The following is a 22738-nucleotide window of genomic DNA, read 5'->3' on the forward strand; positions in this document are numbered from 1 at the left end:
CAGAGCAAGAAGCTGCTCTGTTTAGCGTTCTTTCACAATTTACAGCTCTTTTAAATAAAGCTCGATGGAGGTTTTCTCAAATCTGACAATAATCCTAAATGTTTAGCTGATATTATCCCAAAAAGAAACTGTGGATATATAAATAAATAAGAAGTTTTTCTTTAATTATCAATAACAAAAATAAATTTGGATCAACCATGCTAGAGAAGAAGTTGAATTATCCTTCTATTTCTATAGAAATGGTATTATATAAAATGTCATATGAATAGGGCAATGAAAGAAAACTCAGCCACAAAAGATATGGGGAGAAAAAAGATTAAAAAGAAATGCCAGGAAGTCAATTTAAAAATACCTTATTTTTCTGATTTTGTGAAGCTTGATATTTGTCAGCTTTTTTTAAAAAAATCATTACTTTGTAAAGGTTTCTTATTCTAGATAAATATCCCCATTCATACTTAATTTTGTACTTGTAGTTTTATATTCTTTTTCTTAAAGAGAGATTCAAAATTCTATAAGCTTCAGGCACCACCGAACCTGGGTCCCCCCAATTAGCATTATTATAATACTATATTTTATATTAATAGCAACATTTAATGAATACCTACTAATTATACCAAGGGGCTGGAATAGATACACACTTGCTTGTGTTTTACTTTATCCTTTTAAGCAACCAGTATCCATTTTATAGACAGATCTTCAATCAAAAAAAGAGAAGTATCCTAAACATGATATTCTCACTTCAACATGCTCTCTCTTCTTGTTAAAGATCTCAGGGCGTCCTCCAATAACCTTTCTGAACTTCACATATTCCCATTTTATAGGAAGGAAAACTAAAGCACATAGATGTATCTACATAAGGAAAATTAAGGTGCTATAAACATTACAGTGCAGATGTCCTTACAATAAAATGTTTTTTTTTTCTTTCTTCTGGATAAATACCTAGTAATCAGACGGCAAGATCATATGGGAAGGTCTACTTTTAGCTCTTTGAAGAGTCTCTGTACTTCTTTCCAAAAAGGCTGTATTAGTTTGCAGTCGCACCAACAGTGTGTAAGTGTTCCACTCTCTCTGCACCCATGCCAGCATCTGCCGCTGTCAGACCTTGTGATGTGGTCCATTCTCACTGAGATTAAGTGATATCTCAAGGTGGTATTTCTCTGATGATTAGGGACAATGAGCATCTTTTCATGTGTTTGTTGTCCATTCACCTGTCTTCCTGGGAAAAGACTCTGGTCGTGGCTTGCCCAACGATTGATGAGGTTATTTGCACTTTTCCTGTTGATTTGCTTGAGTCCTTTGTAAATTCCAGTTTTTAGCCCTTTGTCAGATTTGTGACATGCCAATATCTTCTCCCATTCTGAAGGTTGTCTATTTGCTTTGTTAATTGTGTCCTTAGCTGTGCAAAAGTTTTTTTTAATTTAATCAGGTCCCACTTGTTTTTTTGTTATCATTGTAATTGCCTATGTGGTCTTCTTCATCCAATATCATTAAGAGTTTTTCCTAGACTTTCTTCTAGAGTTTTTATCATTACATGTGTTATATTTAAATCTTTTATCCAGTGTGAGTTAATTTTTGTGAGTGGTGAGAGGTGAGGGTCCAGTTTTAGTCATTTACATGTTGCTATCCCGTTCTCCCAGAACCATTTATTAAATAGGGATTCTTTTTCCCAGTGTATGCTTTTCCCTGGTTTATCAAGGTTCAGATGGCAATATGAGGCTGATTGCATCTCTAGGTTCTCTATTCTGTTCCATAGATCTATGAGCTGTTGAGTCTACTATACAAGACAGTGGAATGAGAATCTATACGGATGCATGAGGCTGTGGGAAAGCACTGAGAGGGCAAAACACTGCCAGTTTGTTTTCTAGAAATTCCTGTTTTCCAATCCATGGAGAAGACTTGAACCAGGTGCCTTCCATCCTTCCTCCTCCCATTTCTCCCCCCGCCCCCACTGAGCTCTACTCAACTATGGAAGAGGACAGAATGCTGATAAATGTGAGTAGCAGAGCAATGGCTCATCTTCCCATCCCCTCTGGGGAATGTGGCTTGCATTCTGAAGAGCTTCCTAAATGCTTACAAGAAAGTGATTCTGAGCAGCTCCACATTTTGTTAGATTTGACATTGCTTCTACTACAAGAGCACAGGGGCAAGTGAATGTTCATTAAACCTCTAGGGTGTACCACAACTGTGCCAGCAGATTCACAGATGCTCTCTTTTCATCTTCACAACAGGTAGATATTTTCCCTGTTAGATGAATGAGAACACAGAGGTTTAAAGAAGTTAGGCAACTTGCCAAGAGTACATAATTTGTTTGTGGTAGAACTAGGATTGGACTTCAACTGTTTATGGCCACTACTAATGAAAATTAAACTCTTTAGCCATGCTGCAGAAGAAATAAGAACAGGATAGAAATCACTGAGGACCAGAGTTGTTTGCCAAATTCTTCACATCACCTTGTGTAACCCATGCTCTTATAAACCACAGGATGCCACGTTCATCCTCATTTTTGGCATGCCTGGATCTTGGCTTGCTTATTTTGGCCCAGAATGTTTTCCATAGTGTGTTCTGTTTTTAATCAACTTTAATTGGTCTTCTTATCCTCTTTGTGAATTATAATACTCTTTGCCTCCAGGCATGTGTCACTCACATGATTCAACAATTCCTCCAGCCTCAGGAATATATCAAAGCAAATAGCATTGATGACAGCCAGTGGGTTCTCGGGGCTTGGTAGCACACTGTCAGGAAAGAGAGAGGATGACTGGTTCTGTTTGTCCTGAGATCAACTTTCTCAACGAGAATATTATTTGGATAAAATTACACTGGGATACCTGGTATTTTGCCATTTTAAATTTCAGCCTAAATTAGTAAATTTGATTAATCATATACAGGCTGTATTCAAAGCTACACAAAACCTGGAACATAGTAAGTGCTCTGTAAAGGCCTCTCTGCCTTCTTGGCCCTCCTCTGCCCTCTACCTTCTTGCACCTCCTCCTCTCGCTCCTCACCTTCTTCTGAGCAGGTAATAACTAGGTAATAGTTGTCATTATCATTATATATTGATATAAATTGGTTTTATGATAAAAACCAAGAAATCTCATGGTCTGAATTCCTCAGGAGCATTTAGAATATAGATTTAACTAAATGATGGGTGGTGGCCCCACTAAAGCCAGTGTCTGCCTTTTAGGTAAGGGCATTGGTATACATCCTCCTGATTTACTTATGGAGTACATGGTTAATCAGTACTGACATAGAATTCAGTCATCTTCAGGTCACCTAGCGTAGATGATTTCAGCTGGGGGATTCAAGCATGTCAAGACTGAGATAAGTGTCTATTTACCATTGCTGAATAAAGAATCAGGTACAGCAGTCCTGGTAAAGCTGAGAATACAACAAAGCCGATAGTGACCTATACATGCAAGACGTGACGGCTCTGGAAACAGGTTAGCTAGTTTGGGCAACTTGGGGCAGGGTCTGGTATCTTCTAGGAAGATCACAGAGCATTTCTTAGATTCCTCCTGTGCATGCCTAAATGTTCTATCATAAGTTGGCTAATTCTCGGTCATCAAGAAAAAGGCATCTGAATAAGAAATTGGTGGTCTCACAATGAGAGGCTCATAGGACAGGTGACCAGATCAGCCAATCCAGAGGAGGTGAAGCCAGGCCAAAGGGGCAGTGTCTATCTTTGTGAAAGTTTCCTTCTTTCAGGGATATTGAGAGAATTAAAACACTGAATTCTCATTGCTAGACACCGCAGCTACGTTTCACATATGACGTGCTCATAATATTAGGAATCCCCTTCAATAAACTTAGTTTGTCAACCTTCTAGCTAGTATTCAATCAAAGAGATGCGTGACCTAAAAAAATTAGAACTCTTATCTTTCCCCAAGACTCCTCTCATACCGGGAAAGAATCATGAACAATGTAATTTTAGCCTAAAGACTATCTAATCCAGTATTTTCTGGAAAGGTCAGAAACCTACTGACATACATACCACCTGGATTTAGATACGCACAGGAGACATAGCATTAAATATTGGTGAATTAGACAGAGAAAAAGTGTTTATTCTCAGTAAAGTGTTTATTCTTCTTTTGGGAAATGTCTGTTCGAGTCTCAGTTATTAGTCTATTTTCAATACCTCTCCAATATTTACTAATCTTTTCAGAAAACATAAGGCAGACCTGAGGCTTAGAGATTCCATAGGCTACAGTATTTGGCCGAAGTTTAATAACATTATGTTGTTTATATTACATTTATTTGGGGGGCTGCTTCCTCTGTGTGCTAAGTGCCACTGCTCCATGTAGCTATATATAACATGAAGTCTTGCCTCAAATAAAGTGTGGTTAAAATGAATAAATACGCTGAAAAAATAATTCTAAGGAAAGATAGTATAGTTGATTCAAGAATATGAAAAAAAAAAAAAGCATGCAAGTGGCATGCAAATCGTTCAAGGTTGAGAAAAGGTGATCTCATCCCTACCATTTACTTCACAGATGAGGAAATTGTGACCCCAAGGGTTATGTGGCTTGCCCAAGGTTAAATAGTCGAAGTGGCAGGAAAGCCAGGGTGTGTAGTTCTCATTACGCTCAGTCTCATCAGCAGTCTTGTGTAGTGGGCACTCGAGTCTTCCTCCAACATCTCCCCTTCAGGTCTGCAGTAATCTTCCTCCAGTCAGATGGGACATGAGTGACTGCCTGCTCCCAGCAGCGCCCTTTTCTGGGAATTGCTGTCTCCATGGTCTCATGTGGTATTGTGATATAATAAGAAATACATATTTGGTCTTCATCCCCAGTTCCTTGCACAGAAATCCTAAAACCCTTATGATTTCCTAAGTGATAGGAAAATTTTGTTGAAATGTTTGGTCTTAGTCCCTGGTTCCCAACACAAGAGTTTCCAACACCCTTGGAATCTCCAGAGCTCTGAGAGCATCTTTTTGTATCCTAATGAGGTAGTTGGTGCCTGGGGTCCTCTAAGTAGCTTCAGGATGGGGGCTTATTGCCAGAAAGATGAGGCATGAAGCAGGAATTGGAACTTTCAGCCCCACTTCCCAGCCTCCAAGTAGAGGAAAGGGGTCTGAAGCTGAAGTCAATCACCCATGGCCAGCGATTTAATCAATCATGCTTACATAGTGGAGCCTGCATGGAAACCCTAGATGATGAGGTTCAGAGAGCTTCCAAGTTGTTGAACACACCCACATGCTGGGAAGCCTAACTTCCTAGAGCAGATCTTTCTGTGCCAAGGGACATAGGAGGGCTGTTCCTTCCAGCCCTCACCCTATGTACCTCTCCATCTGGCTGTCCATTTATATCCATATAATAAACTGCTAAATGTTAAGTTCTGTGAAATGCTCTAGCAAATTATTAAACCTGAAAAAGAAGATGTGGGAAACCCAAATTTATATCAGTTGATCCCAGTGGTCTGGAACTTGTGATTGGCAGTCTTAGGGGATTTTGTCCTTAATTTGTGGTGTCTAATGCTAACTCCAGGTGTTAGAATAGAATTGAATCAAACTGAAGGACATTCAGCTGGTATCCAGAAAATTGGAGAATTGGTTTATGGTATGAGGAAAAACCTCACATCTTTGGTGTCAAAAATGTTACATGGATTAAAAACAGACCATAGTGGTCCTGCCCCATATCTGGAAGCAGCTCTCATCCAATGACGGGTAAATGATGTAAACGAGAAGGTGTATAGCCTTGACCCCCTGGCTGCAGGATGAGACAAGTGCCGAGCTCCCTGTGGGATCAGATGGAGCCTTTGCTGTGACTGCTTTGTCATCCAGTCCCCCCTCTGTTCAGTCCTACTGCCTCCCTCACCCCATGTATGATCCAGGCACTCTCCAACAAGCTTCCTGCATGCAAATTTTTGTCTCAGAATCTATCTCCCAGAGAACCTTTAAAACATTTCTATTTTAAAGAAAAATATGAATTACTTATCAGAATACCATATCATTAAAGAGAACAAGGCAAATGCAAGTAAATATTGATCTTTTAATTACCCATTACCAGATTAGAATTTTATAACTCATTGCCAAAGGCTTTTATAAGAAACCAAATGGATAGGATATGAGTTTAAGGGCATTTTTTGGTCCAAAATGAATCATCAGGTTATTAAAGGAGAGCTTAAACTTCAACTATAGTGTCAGTTGAAGATTTAGCTCTAGTGTTTGAAGTGACAACTGCAAATATAGAGATATGTGAATGCATGTCTGTATCAGACAGCCGTTCTTATCTTCTAATATTATTTTAAAGAGTGTATCATTTTAAAAGAACTCCAGGCATAATTCCAAAGATAAAATTGGAATAGAACATAATAAGGAAGTTCCTCACCTAACAAATTCACCAAACACTTAATAAAGTCCTGCTAAATATTTCACAGAATATAGACTTGAATGAGATACTGTTGCAATTATCAGGGAATGGACAGTACACGGAAGCCTTGAGATTCTGTCATCATCCTTTAAATATTGTTGCTGCCTCATTCCCTCCTCTCCTTCCAGAACGCCAGGGAAAGGTATGCTAGACCTTTTTCGTTGTATCCTGTATGTCTCTTCAATGGCCTTCAGCACCTCAACTTGTTTTGACTTTCTGTATTTCACTCTGAACAGTTTCCTATGATCTGCTTTTCAATTGTTTCTTTAGTCAAATCAAATCTGCAGTTAAGCCTATCTATCCATTCAGCTGAGTTTGGGTTCTTTCATGTTTTAGTTCAAGAACTTCTCCTTGGTTCCTTTTGAGATCTACCATGTCATCTTTTATAGTTTACAACTCACTGCCAAATTTTTCGGACTTGGCTTTTATTTCTTTGACCACGGCATTCTGATCTCTTTCTTCTTGACATTAGCATTTGGAAGAAGAAGAATTTCAATAGGAAAGTGTTCCCTGATGAAATTCTTGGTTGCAACCTACCAAGGAAACAGATGATGCTGTTGGGCAAATCTCCTAGCTCTGAAGACTGAAAACCATCAAGGCAGAGTTAGAGACTGGAGAATTCCCAGGGGAATTAAGTCCAATAGAAAGTTGACGGCAGTGCCCAAAATCAACCTTGGCTTCTTGAAGCCCAGGCAAGAAACTTATATATATTCATTTTAAATAAATACTCACATCAAATTTAAAACTCCCAAATGTTATCATGCAGAGCTCTATGGGGTGGTACATAAATAAGACCTTCCGGTAAAGGGAATTTTTTTTTTTTTATTGTTGGGGATTCATTGAGGGTACAATAAGGCAGGTTACACTGATTGCATTTGTTGGATAAAGTCCCTCTCAGGAAAGGGAATTTTAAGGCTATAAATTTGTTAACTGTTGGCACAAGCTAGGGAAGTGTAGCATGGCAGAGAAGCTCTATGAAAGAGAGGATGGCATGGAGTGATATTTAAACATTATTAAGTATAAGAGTTTGGGCGGCATCTGTGGCTCAAAGGAGTGGGGCGCCGGGCCCATATACCAGAGGTGGTGGGTTCAGGCCCAGCCCTGGCCAAAAACTGCAAAAAAAAAAAAAAAGAGTTAAATGAGGAGGGGTGAGGGTGAACTCTTGCAAACAAAACTAATCCATGAGAGAGAAATTTGACAAAGTAGACTATTCAAATGCAACATAGGTAGCATCAAAAAATAAAAATAAAGAGCATAAACAAAGTCACACTCAAGTGAAACTCTAGAAGAAAGAAATACTTCTATGAATTCAAATTTTGGTCCATCCACATATAAACCACTACATAAATATCACAAGAGAGTGAGCTGGGTCTATATGAGCTAGCATGAAAAATATTCCAGTACTATCTACCTTGATGCATAGTAAGAGAAAATTGAATAAGTCTGTTAAAATTGCAAAGATATAGAATTATAAAAACACACTTATCGCTACATAAACATCTAAAAGAATATGTAGCAAATTCTTCTGAAATTGTCTTAGGGAGTAGGACTTGATGGGAGTGAATTTTACATCAAAATTTTTAATTTTTTGTAAATTTTGCGTTTGTGTTACGTTTTTGCATTAAAACCATCTGAGGTGTTTTTTATTTTTTTTATTTCAAATTAATGTGAGGGCACAAATTTTTAGGTTATAATGTTCTCACTTACAAAGTAAAATTCAGGTTGTAGAAGAGCCCTTTGCCCAAAAAGTGTGCTGAACACCTTCTCATCGTGCCCATGAGGTGAGATGGTGCCAGTTGCCCTCCCTCCTCCTCTCAGTCACCCCTCCCCTTCCCTCCTCATCGCTCCCTCTTGAAAAACCATTTTTGTGTTTTATTGTTCACATGAGCATAGAATTATTTATGTATTAGTTTCCTATAAATATTGAGTACATTAGATATTTATTTTTCCATTCTTAAGATACTTTACTGACAAGAATGTGTCTCGTCTCCACCCAGGTAAACACAAAGGATGTGAAGTCTCCATCATTTCTTGTATAGTAATTGAATAGTATTCCATGGCCTACATATATACATCCTAGTATGGTTGGATAGTATAGTGTGTGGTTGAATAGTATTCCATGGTATACATGCATCAATCCATTCTTGTGTTACTTTTATCAGGAAAATATCTTTAGTGAATAAAGGAAAGGTAAAAGGAAAAGGGTAGCAGTAGCCTGGTGAGAAGAATGTAATAGAATCTGGAGTCAGACTGTGCCAGGGTTCAAATCCTGACTCTGCAAGACATTGAGCTGAGCCCTCAAATCCTGAGGCTGCAAGACATTAAGCTGAGCCCTGTGTTACATATCTGTAAAATGGGAATAATGGTCATAACGACCTCACGGGATTGTTGCAAGGATTACATGAGAGAAGACATGGAAAATGCTTAGGATACTTCCTGGCATGTAATAAGTGCTCTACAAACATGAGGTGCTCATAGCAAAAATATTCCTCAAATTCTAATACCTATTTTCCTGCAGATATTATTATCATCTTAGTCTTTTCTCACTCCAAAATTGTAGCCATCATTTGGTACATTTTTTTTTCCTTCAGAACATATAATATATAATTGAATAATGAAAGTCAAGAAGAAAGTGAGATTTGCATAAAGCCTGTTTTCATTCTAAGTATTGCAGAAAGTAGGAGATATCTGCCTTGTCCTCAGGGCTGCCTGGCTTAATTCTGCCTTTGGAGGGCTGGGAGAAGGATGCTCTGAGGTCAGAAATGTAGGGCATCGAACTCCCACTGATTGGTGGGATCTGGAGAGTAGAGATGATAATTCACATTGTGTTAGAGGGAAGGTGGGGCGAGGAGTGAGCAGAGAATGAATTACTGGCTGTTGATTGGGTAAGCTACTTTCCTCCAAGTCCCCTAGGAAATATTTGATCAGATACCCTGACTGTGATATCTGATCCTGCATTGAATCTGAAACCTGAAGCTAATGCCATCCTTATCACCATCTGGCCTCGGATTAGAATCAGAACAGCTTTCCTGGGCCCCTAAGCAGGACCTTTTTCTAAACCCCCACATCTATTGCTTATATTTTTCCTCCCAATCAAGTCAAGAACAGAATTCATGGAATCACCAGCTGATGGCATTAACCAGGCAGAAGAATGACCCCAGACTTCCAGTGGCACTCAGTTGAGATCTAGTCACATCAGAACAGCTCCAACGTGCTGAGACCAGTTTCCAGACCAAGAGGAAGTTAACCACGCCATAACATGGCATCTAAAACCAAATGTGCTCCATGAATTCCTAACATTCCTATGAGATGCTAACAGGTTTTGCCAAAAAAAAAATCTCATTTCCAAGATAAGTTCGAAATGCTACATATTATATCCCCAACTTATTAATATATCATGCACACTCATTTTTTTAGTCAATCAACAGACACTTATGAAACACCTGCTATGCCCCAGACAGTGCTTTAGTAAGTAGGGAGAAAGTGTGAACATGACAGACAAGATTCTGACCCTGATGGGAAAAGGGAAAGAGCACAAAAAGAAATACTAGGAAATGCCGAGGGAGTTAAAGGAGAGGATAGGGCGTGCAGTGACTGGGTAGCTGATGGGTTTGAACATCTGTCTGTTGCTGCTAGTGCTGTTGAGCACAGACAATATCTGCAGCACAGTCACTCACCACACTAACGCACGGTGCTGACATGGCCTGGAATCCCACCCCGGCGGGATGATGGATGGAAGCGCTGTCTCGCTGATACCCAGAGAAGCAGTGGCGACAGCAGGAGACTCTGGAGACGACATCCTGAACTGTGCATTTCAGATTCCGCCAGACCTGCACCCAAACCATGATTTGATCTGCTGCTTTTGCCAGAAGGGCAGTTTAGGAGGCGAGGACGTCCACAGCAGAGAGGTAAGTGTTCACTTGGCAGTTTGTGGCAGCAGTTGGCCCCCTGCCACTCCATCATTATCTTTCCACCCTGTCCCCAACCTTACAGCAAGCTTGCGACCAAAGGCCTCCAAAACAGGGGTCAGCAAACTATGACCTACGGGCCAAATCTAGCCCACTGCCTGTTTCCATAAATAAAGTTTCCCTGGAACACAGCCATGCCTATCATTGCATAGCACCATCTTCAGCCACAGCTGAAGCCCCGGCTGGATTGATCAGTCACAACAGGGATCCTATGGCCTGCAAAACCTAAAAATCCTTGCCCTTTACGCCAAGAGTCTGCTGATCCCTGTTCCAGGCACCTGGCCAGTGCCCTCTTGGTCAATCCTCCCAGCTATGGGGACAGCTGCCATCCTCCAGGATGTTCCAGGTGGGAGTCTCTTTCTTCCCAGACACCTACAACTAGGAAAATCTATTCAGAATCTTCTCAATAGCCGTCCTTCTTCCTAGACTGGAGAATTAATCCACTTGGTGAGGGCACTTCTGTCGGCAGGGGATTCAACTTCCATGCAAATTCCACTTGTGCCTCTGGCTTGCTTTGCGTTCCTGGGAAATCCATGAACCTCTTCAATCTTCCATTTTAGAGAGTGAAAATGGGAACGATGACATCCGTATTACCTGCCTGGTAGGATTGACGCACAGATTATCTGAGATGATGTATATGAAGGATCTGGCACAGCTCCCGACTGGCAGAAAATGCATAATAAAAGTTATTATTTTAACTATTATTATTAATATGAAAGGGACCAAGCAGGGGGAACCGGACACATGAAAAATAAATGCTACAAAGTCCCTTGATACAAAGCATCTCAATCCACTTTCAACTAACAAATACATGTTAAACAAGTGTGGGCAAGAAAGTGGGGCATCCAGCACTTGCACAAGATAACAGTCTCTACACAGCTAACCGGTGTTTCTTTTGGAGCAACCATTTCTCAAAACCACTCGTTATTATCTACTGAAGCTGATGTTATGTACCTGTGACCCTGCAACTCTACCCTTAGATATATATTCAACCAACATCCACACATAGGTTCACACAGCGCTGTACTGGAGTGTTCATAACAGCTCTGCTTTGTTATAGCCCCAAACTGGAAACTACCCCAAATATCACCATCTCCAGGATGGTTAAAGAACTGGTCTCACAACAGTGTACTGTTCAGCAGTGAGAAGGAACCACCTCCCACAGCAATACTGGAGGAACCTTACACTGTTCAATGGAGAAGCCCGACACACAGGACTAACTGTAATGCCCTGATGATATGAAACAGGAAAACAGGCAGAAGCAACCTGTGGTGGTAGGAACCAGGGGAGGGGGTCGTCCGGGGAGCAGGGACCACTGGTGGGAGGGAGGGTCCTTCTGAGATGCCGAGAGTTTACTGTTACTTCATCTAAGGGCTGCTTATACAGACGCCTTCAGCTAGTGGAAAGTTATCCAAAAGAAAAGGGGGAGAGGGCGGCACCTGTGGCTCAGTCGGTAAGATGCCGGCCCCATATACCGAGGGTGGCGGGTTCAAACCCAGCCCCGGCTGAACTGCAACCAAAAAATAGCCGGGCGTTGTGGCGGGCGCCTGTAGTCCCAGCTACTCGGGAGGCTGAGGCAGGAGAATTGCTTTAAGTCCAGGAGTTGGAGGTTGCTGTGAGCTGTGTGATGCCATGGCACTCTACCAAGGGCCATAAAGTGAGACTCTGTCTCTACAAAAAACAAAAAAAAAGAAAAGAAAAGAAAAGGGGGAGAAGAAAGAATGGAAGGAGGGAGAGAAGGTGGCATACAGAGCGCACACTCTGAGCCACTGTGCTTTCCACCGCACCCTCTTTTATATTCATTCTCGTGTTGCTAGCATCTCTGCTCTCCACCGCGTCCTCGTCCTGCACCACCCTTTCCTAAAGACCCCAGGCTGCCGCGTGTGCTCACTGAAAGCACACAGATCCTGCAAACCCTCCACTTTCTGCATTTCAAGTCTGGCAAAAAAACACAGAGGTCGCACCCAAGAAGGTGCATTTCCATGCATCCATGTCTGAAACCTGAAGAGGTGCTTGTCTGATTCATAGCTGCCTGTCTCACGGTCACCGAGAGTGCCCTGGGTGTCCCAGACCAAGTTCTCTTCTTTGTCAGCGTACTTTTCCAAGGCCCAGGGCTTGAACTGAGACTATTTGGCTCTCCTAAGAGCAGTTCCAGTTTTAGAAATGGAGTAAATTGTGGAGTAAACGTTGCCAGGTTACAGATTTCTGCAGAGGGTGTGGGCCTCTCTGTTGGCCATTTGCCTCAGCATATCGCCAGCATCGCCACATTTCCAACTGCACCTCAAGGCAGTGGGGGCCCCCATCCCTCATGCCCTGCACTGTGGAGGTGGGTGTTCACAGAGACAGATCCAAAATCGGGATGCAGGAGGTGGAAATACCAACTGCTCTCAATTCCCACAGTGGGGATGGGACTTTTTGACTCAATTAGGTTTGTTTTAATTCAGCCATGCTGTCAGAGCTGCTTTGATGTGAGGACATTTGAATGCTGCCCCTAAAATAACTTGTACCTCTTCCAAATTAAAAACCATAAAAAATAACAAAAAGAATCAAGTGGTTTAGAGAAATTCTCCTCCTTCAATTTCTGAGCTTCAACTCACCCCAGCCCTCCCCCCTTGGGTGGGTCAAGGTTGGGGAAAGGTCCAGCGTGGGGTAAGATCCAGAAGTAAATGACCTGGGCTGAAGGTCAGCCTGAGAGTCAGGGACAGGCATAGATAGAGGTCCAAATGCTGGGTCAGGAATGGCGGGTGAAGACATATCACATTACTTGATCAGAAAAAACAGGCTAGAGTTATGTCATAGCTGTATGAATGGCACCGTGGCTGCTTGTCGTGGGCCACAGCACCCATATGCAGGGCTAGGCACCTGCTCCCAAGGACAGAGCTGGACCTGAAGTTTAACATTCAAGACCCTTGGGCATTTGGGGGAAATTCCATCTCCATTTCCTTTCTCCCCCTCCATGAACTTCCTATTCCAAACAAAATCAATGCCCTGGTCAGTCCTGAATACTCTCCCACTTGCCTGACAGGGTCAACCACTGGGCACCCTCCTCGCCCTGGCAACCGCACCTCCCTGTGCTAAAGTCTGACCCATTTCCAAGGCCTTCCCTGAATCTCTAGCCAAAAGGGGTTCTGCTGCCAACTTTAAAATAGAACTTTCTTTTGATGTTTACCATGACCACAGAATTCATCACATGAAAACTCGCTTTACAAATATTTTACTCTTCTTTTCTTTTCTCTTTAACATTGCTTTTTCATGAGGACAGGAACCATGTTTAATTACAACAAGGGCTCCTATTTATTGTGCATATATATACCACCATGCTTACCCCTCACTATGGATTTTCTCTAAATTTATAATAAGCCTATGGGTAGGTATTAAAATTCTAATTTTATAGATGAAGAAATTTCAGCAAAGAGATTCAAATAATTTGTCCTGAGTCACCCAAATTTTGAATGGCTCAGCCAAGATCCAAAGACATTGGTGTTCTCAGCAAGTCATTCTACTCAGGAGTCTTCTCTGAGTCTCTGTTAGCATAGAAAGTGTTGGAAGAATGGATGGATGGATGGATGGATGGATGGATGGATGGATGGATGGATGGATGGATGGAGAAAACAACCAATCTACCCAAATCCAAAGTGCTACTTTCCTTTATTAGGAGATCTTATCCCCTACACTGAGTTAGGAAGCAGGATATGATTTGAGCTCTAAATAAGCTTTCCTCTACTGTAGAGGAATTCGTATTCCCCCAACCTTCAGACTCAGTCAGACTAAGGTAATGCCCTCAAAACAATAACTGGGCATTCCCTGGGTCAGTTAAGCAATGCAGACCAGTGGAAAGACTTTAGAGTAACAGGACCTGATTTATATCCCTCTCCAGGGATTTGCAAACCCTGTCCTTGAACCTTAAGCATCTAAACCTTCTTCTCTTTACCCTTCACTTCTTCATCTCTAAAGTCGGGGCGCAGCCTCAGCTCCCTTGCAGGTGACAGAGAGGGGGAAGTTGGATAATGAAAGTGAAAAGTTGGCACAAGGTGGACTCTTAATAATTGTTCATTTTCTCCAGTCCCTAACTCTAAGGAAACTAAGGAATTTGGAAAGCAACAAGGTCTTGAAAAATGAAACACCAACTTTTCAGCTCAGCATTAACCTACGCACCACCTTCACCCCTTCACAAAGTCATTCCCTAGGCACTGACAGATGCTGTTTCTTGACACTTTCACCAGTTTTGTTCCTTATCCTATGAGTTTCCTTTTTTTTCCTTTTGCTTCTGCTAATGTTTTAAAAGAAGTCACATTTCAGTTTGCTTCCATGTTTGTGTTGTGGTCGAAGTAGGAATCTCCAACAAACTCAAAAAGCCTCAAACTTCACCAAAGAGAGAAATCCTAGGGAGCTTTGGAGATTCCAGGCAGTGTTTGTTATCTAAAAGGAAAATTCCGGGCGGCGCCTGTGGCTCAGTGAGTAGGGCGCCGGCCCCATATGCTGAGGGTAGCGGGTTCAAACCCAGCCCTGGCCAAACTGCAACAAAAAAATAGCCGGGCATTGTGGCGGGCGCCTGTAGTCCCAGCTGCTCGGGAGGCTGAGGCAAGAGAATCGCGTAAGCCCAAGAGTTAGAGGTTGCTGTGAGCCGTGTGACGCCACGGCACTCTACCCGAGGGTGGTACAGTGAGACTCTGTCTCTACAAAAAAATAAAAATAAAAAAAAAAAGGAAAATTCCTCCCTTGATTTGTCCAAACCCTTGTTTTAGTCCAAGGGGAAAGCTCAACATCCATTCCACCTGGCCCTACGGATACAATAGACAGATATTTCTACATCTTCTGTGGAGGGAAATTTTCAAATACATGTTTTGGAAGTATAAGTCCCAAGTGCTATGAATGAAACATCAGTCATCATTTTTCTGCTCTTCCTCTCTTTGCACCCCAGGGGCTGAAATCACCTGTTGTCTTGGAAATAATCCTTGGAGGATCAAGTCTAAGAGGAAAAGTGGTCTGGCCACTCCAGTCCAGGTTGCCTAAGCTCCATGCTAACCCGAGACAGGAAGCTCCACATCCTGTGGGCTCATTCACAAATGGGTAATAGATGATGCTCCTGGGCCCAGGCTGAGAAAAGGAATTAGCTACACACATTTTGGCAAAGATGATGACTTTGGGATTCAGTCTGAGCAGCTATAACATAAAATGAAAAAGTATGAGAGCACACAGCAAAAATATACCCATATCACAGCTCAGACTGTGCCAAAGCTGACCGAAAAATTACACATTTTTCATATTTCAATAAGGCACTTAACTGGCATTTTGTGGGACACCCCTGGGTAAGGGCTCACGGCGACAGAGCTGGCAACAAGCCCACACCCTGCGACCCTGGCAGGCCCCCATCTTCCCCATTAGCTCCCACGTGGAGAGCGGAGAGCAGGACAAATGAGACACCTTTCTTTTTTTCCACGTATGTTGGAGTCCACCCAGGAAAAGAGCAGGGCGGGTTGATGAAAAGTGTAGGCAAGCGTTCCACTGTGTGCTCGGCTAGAGAAATCATAAAACCACAGTCATTTGGACAGCGTTTATACTTTACAGATGCTTTTCCAATGTATTCTCTTAATCTGCACACAAAGTGCTGAGGAACGTATTTATGGCCCTCCTTTTACAGGTATATAAATGGAAGCTCAGAGAGGTTGGGAGACTTGCCTAAAGATAAACAGTGGTTAGTAACAGAAATGGGGCTGGAGCCAGTCCTTTCTGTCTCTTGCACCTGTGCTGGGGGCTGGCTCCCCTTTCACCCAGGCACTTATCAGTCAGTCTGATTTTCTGCCTCAAATCCAAGCTCTAAAGACCAGGACTGTGGAAAATGGGTATAAATCTGATTCTCATACTTTAGGATGGAGATCAAGATGTGTTTACATTAAAATAGGAAAACTACTTACCCCTTCCCGCTTTGGACCAGAAACGGCAACAGGCAGGAAACTGGTATTTCTTGGTGACTTGGTTTATGTTGTGTTCCAAAGAGGCAGAAATGCTGATGTTCTTAAGTAGGGGACTTCTGCGCTCATGTCCTGGGATATTTTATTATGTCTGAGCCTGCTCTTTCTGGTGGTCCTCTGCTGTCTTTCTCCCCTCCATTGACAATGTTTTGGGGCACTCCCAAAAGACATGGGAACTGAGACCTAAGCTCACGTTCGGTTCAAACCTACACACTGTCCCAAAGCTTTGGGAAGCGATACAAAGCCTTCTGTCTGTCACTTTTGTGCACAAGGAGAGAAGGACTGGTTTGAATTGAGAAGAACTTCGGTGTCCTCAATGGGCAGCATTTCAGCCAACCCCTTCTCAGAAACAATGTGGGTTTAGCTGGCTTAAGTCCATGGGGTGGGGGACGGGGCATCAAATCTATCATGAAAGATTATTCTGTGGAATACATGTTCTATGGTCTATCTCTCTCTTTTTTTGTTAAGTATTTCAGAGTTCTAATTTCTACTATTGAAGACGAGAACAGGGTTCAGGGAGGTAATTTGTTGGGGGTCAAGCCAGGAACCTATGTCAATTCTACAAGCAAATTCTGATCAACCAAATGTTCACAGCAAGCATGTTCTTATTATTTCAAGTTCTGGTTAATGTGAACTAAGTAGGGTCTGGTGAGCATAATTAAATCTTTCTTTAATAATTGAGAATCTTATATTGCCCTGTAGCGATCACTCTAAATATCACTTATAACTCCTTACCGGTGGGAATAAAGAAGATGAGGTCCAACCTGTAGGGTCTTGCGGGCCAACTACAGGACATTCATATTTACTGAACCCCTAATACCAGCAGATTATTTCCCCCCTTTTCTTACACAGCTTGTGCGAGGAAAGTCCTGTGTATGACAGGTTTTCAGTTGTTTGAATTTCAGTTAATCAAGATTTCCATCTACCTGCTCAGAAATTAGAATGTCAACTTGGGACACCTGCTTCTTAAGTCAAATCTAGCCAGATAAAAATTGTTAAATTTATCTTGCAAATTTGTTGAGTCCCACTGCCATCACCAAGCCCCTGACCACGTGCATTCTTGCTGTGTCGATAGCACTAAACCAACTGGACAGTGAGGTTCTCTAGGGCTGGCGTCAGCTCCCCTCAAGAGTGCTCATACTACATCCAGGAACCTATTTCACGTCTGAGACTCAGTTTCCCTAGCTGCACACCTCAAGGTTGGATTTAGCTGCTTTTATACCTTTTAGGGATATGGACTTCCTCAAGAACAAGAGGAAAAAAATAAGAAAATTTTACACAGCAGGGGAGAAGGAACCTAAGTAGAAAATATTCACTTTCTAAATGGGAGGACAAGGTTTGTGTGAGCCCATCCGTGAGCTTCAGGTTTAAGATCCTGGGGTAGAAGACCTCTCTGAATTCCAGCCACACATACATCTTCTTGAGTAGAGAGCAGTGGTTCCTGAACCATGGGGACACCCCCAGTGAATTTTCAAACTCCATTGCCCAGCTTTCTCCCCGGGCCATTTAAATCTGAATCGCTGGAGGTGGGTCCCAGGTATCAGTATTTTTAATGTTCTCCAGGTGATTCCAATTGTGCAGATAAGTTCTCAAATCACTGCTCCAGAACAAGGATTCTTAAATCACCCAGGGGACAGTAGATTCCCAGATCCTGATCCTAGTAAATCATATGCCTCCTGGCCAGACCCTGCCTGGGAATCTTTCTCCCCTCCTTGGCAATATTTTCAGGCCTTGATAGCCGGCATCTCAGGCCATTCTGGCATAGAACACAACTTGGGCACCTTATAATACTGACATTTAGCAGGAGGAACCCAGAGGAATCCTCTGCCCAGCTACCCTGTCCTCCCAGACAGCTCTGCAAGCTCTCAGCAGGTCCCCAGCCATGCGCAGGGCCAGCTTTAACAGGTCTCCTTCATGTGCCACATGGGTGTTTTTCTCCTTCTTTCCCATCTCTTGGAAACCTGGATCTCTTAGCCAGGGCTTCAACTCCCATCAGGTTCACTTATTTAAGCAGAATAATCATCAACATCCTCATGTTTAATATTTAAACGCCACAGCATCACTTTAGGTCAGCTCCAGGGTGAGAACTGACTCCTTCTCCACTACCGGTTAGCAAACCCAGCCGCTGGCTGCCAGAGGTGACTGGTGCACACGGTTCCAAGGCTGGCCACCGGGCAGAGACCCAGCCTGCAATCCTCCGCACCACCCCACTCTTTCCTACCTGGAGTGTGTGCAGCAGGAGCTGCAGCCCACTGGCTTCTTGCTCAGCCATCTCCTCCTGGGGTCCCAGGGAACCTCTGCCTGCGCCAGCAGTGGGTTAGAGAGGCAGCGGCTGCCAAGCTGACCTCACTGCCCGCCTTGTGGGAGACGGCTGCACAGAGGCCTCAGCTGCACATGCTGCTGAGTGTGAAGTCACTGTGGTGCAACCCTAGACCTCGGCACAGGCGCGGATACCCCCCGACTCCCACGGAGGGGATTAGGTGGAGCCCCGGCTGTGAGGAGGGCTGAACATTTGGGTGCAGGGTGGGGGAGGGCACTGGCGTGAGTCACTCACCCACCTCCAGGCCCCTGCAGGAGCCGGCAAAGGAGAAGCCACCCTGGACGACTGACAGGCATTCCCAGCTGACCTGGTCAGACTCCCTCCAGAGGCTCGCTCAGCTCCCCGCTGCCCCCCCACCCCTTTATTTTGGTCTGTTGCTGCCTCCTGGGTAACAGGAGACCCAAGAGTGCTTGCACAACTGTGGCAGTTCAGGGCACAGAAACCCGGGGCCCCCTGAGGTCCCAGGCTTAGGGACAGCAGCTCTGGCTGGAAGGAGAATAACTACTCTGGACATTTTCTATGGACCAGGTCCCTTACCAAATCTTTTAATTTTCACAGTAACCCCAGAAATGTGGGTGCTATTATTACCACCCCCATCCCTGCCTTACGAAGGAGAAATCCAAGTCACTGAAATCTTAAGCCCCAAGAACACAGAGTTTAGGGGCACAGGCCAAGCCTCAAACAGGCCGGCTGGCCCAAAGCATGAGCACTAACCATTGTTCATCCTGCCTCTTGCTGCTGCACATTCTGGGAAAAGCTATGAGGGGGTGAAAGTCCTGTCTTCTGCCTGAGCGAGAGCAGACAGCCCAAGTGAGTCTCCCCAGATCAGTGTGGGATCATTTTCCCCTTCTGTGTCTTCTGCCGAGGATGCGTGGGAAGAGGCTGGGTGTCTGGCTTCTCCTCCCCAGGTCAGCACCTCAGAGTCCAGAGTCCTGAAGGTGCTGCCTTCTCCAAGAGCGGTCAGGTGGTCACCTGGAGGCTTGCTAGGCCCCACCCCAGAACTCCTGAATCTGAATCTACATTTTAACAAAATCCTCAAGTGGATTGATAGCCAGTTAACAGAACGACCAGAGGATTAAAGTTTGGAAATCTCTAATATACTGATTACAGTGCCAGGAACAGCCTGCATGTTCAACAAGTCAGAAAAGTTTTGACCCAATAACTAGTACTCAGCAAGCTCAAAACACAACTTGGATGTATGTGCAAAACTGGCCAGTAGTTTTAGAGTTTAGGGTGAAGAACCTTGGCTATACGGGAAGGGAGCTCCCAGCCAGCACCCTGTACATGAGCCCCAGAGGCATTCAGCTGGCAGCTGCCCAGCACAACCGTCTACTGAGCAGAGACAGTTGGCCTTTCCAGATCCTGCTTGGCTTACGTGTTCTCAGGTCTCAAGTCAGGGGTCACACCTGGCCAAACCCTCCATTCAAGGGTGAATTCATGTGATTCCTGCCCTCAAGAAACTTCCACTCTTAAGGGTTTTGAATGTAAAGAACTCTCATCTTGGGAAATGACTGTAACAGCTCACATGTACAGAGGGAGGGGTCAGGGGAATAAGGATGGACTAATGTGTTCCTAATTTCACTTCCATTCTAGCCAAGTTTAAAAGAAACTTACAAATGTTTGTTCGTTGCTCTAATTCAAGCTCTGACATTCTACCATGGCACACAAAAACACACCACAACAATAAAGAACACCACTCAGCAAGACACTGCCACACGGCAACATGAACACAACGGTGAGACACTGATGTACAAAGGTTAGGAAACCTTGTTTGCACATGATGACAAGTTGGCAAACTTCACCGTAAGACCTCCTATGCAGTTTTTTAAGTTGCTGCTCCCAATGCTTATCATTCCTCTCTGCAGATCTGGGTTTCTGTCACAAATCACCTTCCTTCGGCAGGAAAAAAAAAAATTCCTTAAACCTTTCTTTAATCTGTAATCTGCAACAAGTACTCTCAATTTTTATTTATCGAAAAATCTATGTATTTGCTTTGCCATCATTTTTAAAGGATATAGAAATGTGGGATTCTGGGTTGGCAGTCTTTCCTTTTTTCTTTTCTTTTCTTTTTTTTTATTGTTGGGGATTCATTGAGGAGTCTTTCCTTTTTTCTTTCAGCACCTTAAAGATGTAATTCTATTGCCTTCTTTCCTTTGATATTTTTAAAGAGAAGTTAGACATTATAGGTCTCAGTGTTCCAGGATTCATTTTTTTCTTGCTTCTTTCAAGAATTTTTTTTTCTTTTTGATTTTTGACAGATGTACCATGCAGCACGTAGGTGTGGTTTTATTATTTATTTATCCTACTTATGTTAAGTTTCTTGATCTGTAAATTTGTGATTTTTGCCAAATTTTTGGACATTGTTAGTTGTTATGTTTTCGAATACTTTTTTCCCCATTTTTTCTCTCTTTATATCTTAGATCATATGATATGATAACCACTAGTTCTTGAGGCTTTATTTATTTATTAAGACTTTTTTTCTCTGTTCTTCAGTTTGGAACATTTCTATTAGATTTCTAAGTTTATTTACATATCATCTCCAATGTGATATGAAGCCCAGATAGTGCTTTTTTAATTTCATATATTTTAACTTCCAATTATATAAAGAATTGGGGGTTTTTGTACTCTCATTTCTCTGTTGATCCTACCCATCTGTTTATTTATTATGATTATGTTTTTCTTTAAATTATTGAACATATTAAAATTGATGATTTAAAATATTTGAAGAACTACTTTCAACCTTTTAGAGCTAGGTAGTTTTTATTGACTAGAAAGCTTTTTCTTTTGACTATAGAATAGATTTTTCTGTTTCTATACTTTTCTTCTGTTTCAATGCTTTTCATTAATTGCAAGACTTTATGAATGAGATATTATAGATACTGAAGACTCTATTATTAGAAGGGCACTTAGATACCATGCAACCCATCCTTCTCTATTTACAAATTATAAAAGGGAATCCATAAGGATAAATCCTATTTACCAAAATCTCATAGTTAGCACAGCTAGTTGTGGCAGAACTGAAACTACAACCAAATCTCCTGAGACTGAACTCAATATTTTCCAACTGTTCAAGTTCCCAACTTACTATTTTTTTTAATACTATTCCTAAACTTTTTCCATGGGAATAGTACGTTCTCCCTTTAAAGAAGGAGGTCCAATTCCTTTCCTGATTTCTGTGACTGATGATCATCCATTCATTCTTATAGATCTGGGGCTGCTACTGCTGTTGCTGCTGATGATGAAGGCTGAGATCACTAAACACCTACTGTTTGCCGAGTACTGTATTTACACCACTGTGTGTCAGCTACTGCTCACGAGCGGTACTTTACCTCCCTCTAAACCATGTCTTCTTCTTTTGGCAGCTTAATATGTATGGCTGGCTACTGGCAGAATTGACTATTCCTTTTTATGTATCTCCAAAGCACATTCATGAATAACAAAGTACTCATTGTAATATATTACAGTAATGAGTTTTTTATTTTTTTTATTAAATCATACCTGTGTACATTAATGCGATCATGGGGCACCATACACTGGTTTTATAGACCGTTTGACACATTATCATCACACTGGTTAACATAGCCTTCCTGGCATTTTCTTAGTTATTGTGCCAAGACATTTACATTCTACATTTACTAAGTTTCACATATACCCTTGTAAGATGCACCACAGGTGTAATCCCACCAATCACGTTCCCTCTGCCCACCCCCCCTCCCCTCCCTCTCCCCCTTCCCCATGTGCTTAGGTTATAACTGGGTTATAGCTTTCATGTGAAAGCCCTAAATTAGTTTCATAGTAGGGCTGAGTACATTGGATACTTTTGCTTCCATTCTTGAGATACTTTACTAAGAAGAATATGTTCCAGCTCCATCCATGTAAACATGAAAGAGGTAAAGTCTCCTTCTTTCTTTAAGGCTGCATAATATTCCATGGTGTACATATACCACAATTTACTAATCCATTTGTGGATCGATGGGCACTTGGGTACAGTAATGAGTTTTTGTTGACATCTCTGACGTTAGACTCTTGAGTCTCTCAAGGGCCAGTGGGGCCCTCTCTACCCATAACACCCACCAGAGCACCAGGCACATATTTAGGGTTTCAGTGGCCTCC

The 22738-nt window shown here is 42.5% G+C and overlaps 1 protein-coding gene across 3 annotated transcripts in view; it reads right to left on the bottom strand.

The window, feature by feature from the left end:
* The window catches only part of AGBL1 (AGBL carboxypeptidase 1), a 698527-nt gene extending 679788 nt beyond the window's left edge, over positions 1-18739 (bottom strand). For all 3 annotated transcript variants that reach the window (XM_053581727.1, XM_053581726.1, XM_053581728.1), the window contains exon 1: positions 18527-18739. In XM_053581727.1, coding sequence (XP_053437702.1) covers positions 18527-18577 — 51 coding nt within the window. In that variant the 5' untranslated portion in view covers positions 18578-18739. The remainder of the gene's footprint in view (positions 1-18526) is intronic.
* Between the last annotated feature and the right edge of the window lie 3999 nt (positions 18740-22738).

This window comes from Nycticebus coucang, chromosome 2 (assembly GCF_027406575.1).
Source record: "Nycticebus coucang isolate mNycCou1 chromosome 2, mNycCou1.pri, whole genome shotgun sequence".
In the NCBI taxonomy this organism is placed as follows: domain Eukaryota; kingdom Metazoa; phylum Chordata; class Mammalia; order Primates; family Lorisidae; genus Nycticebus; species Nycticebus coucang.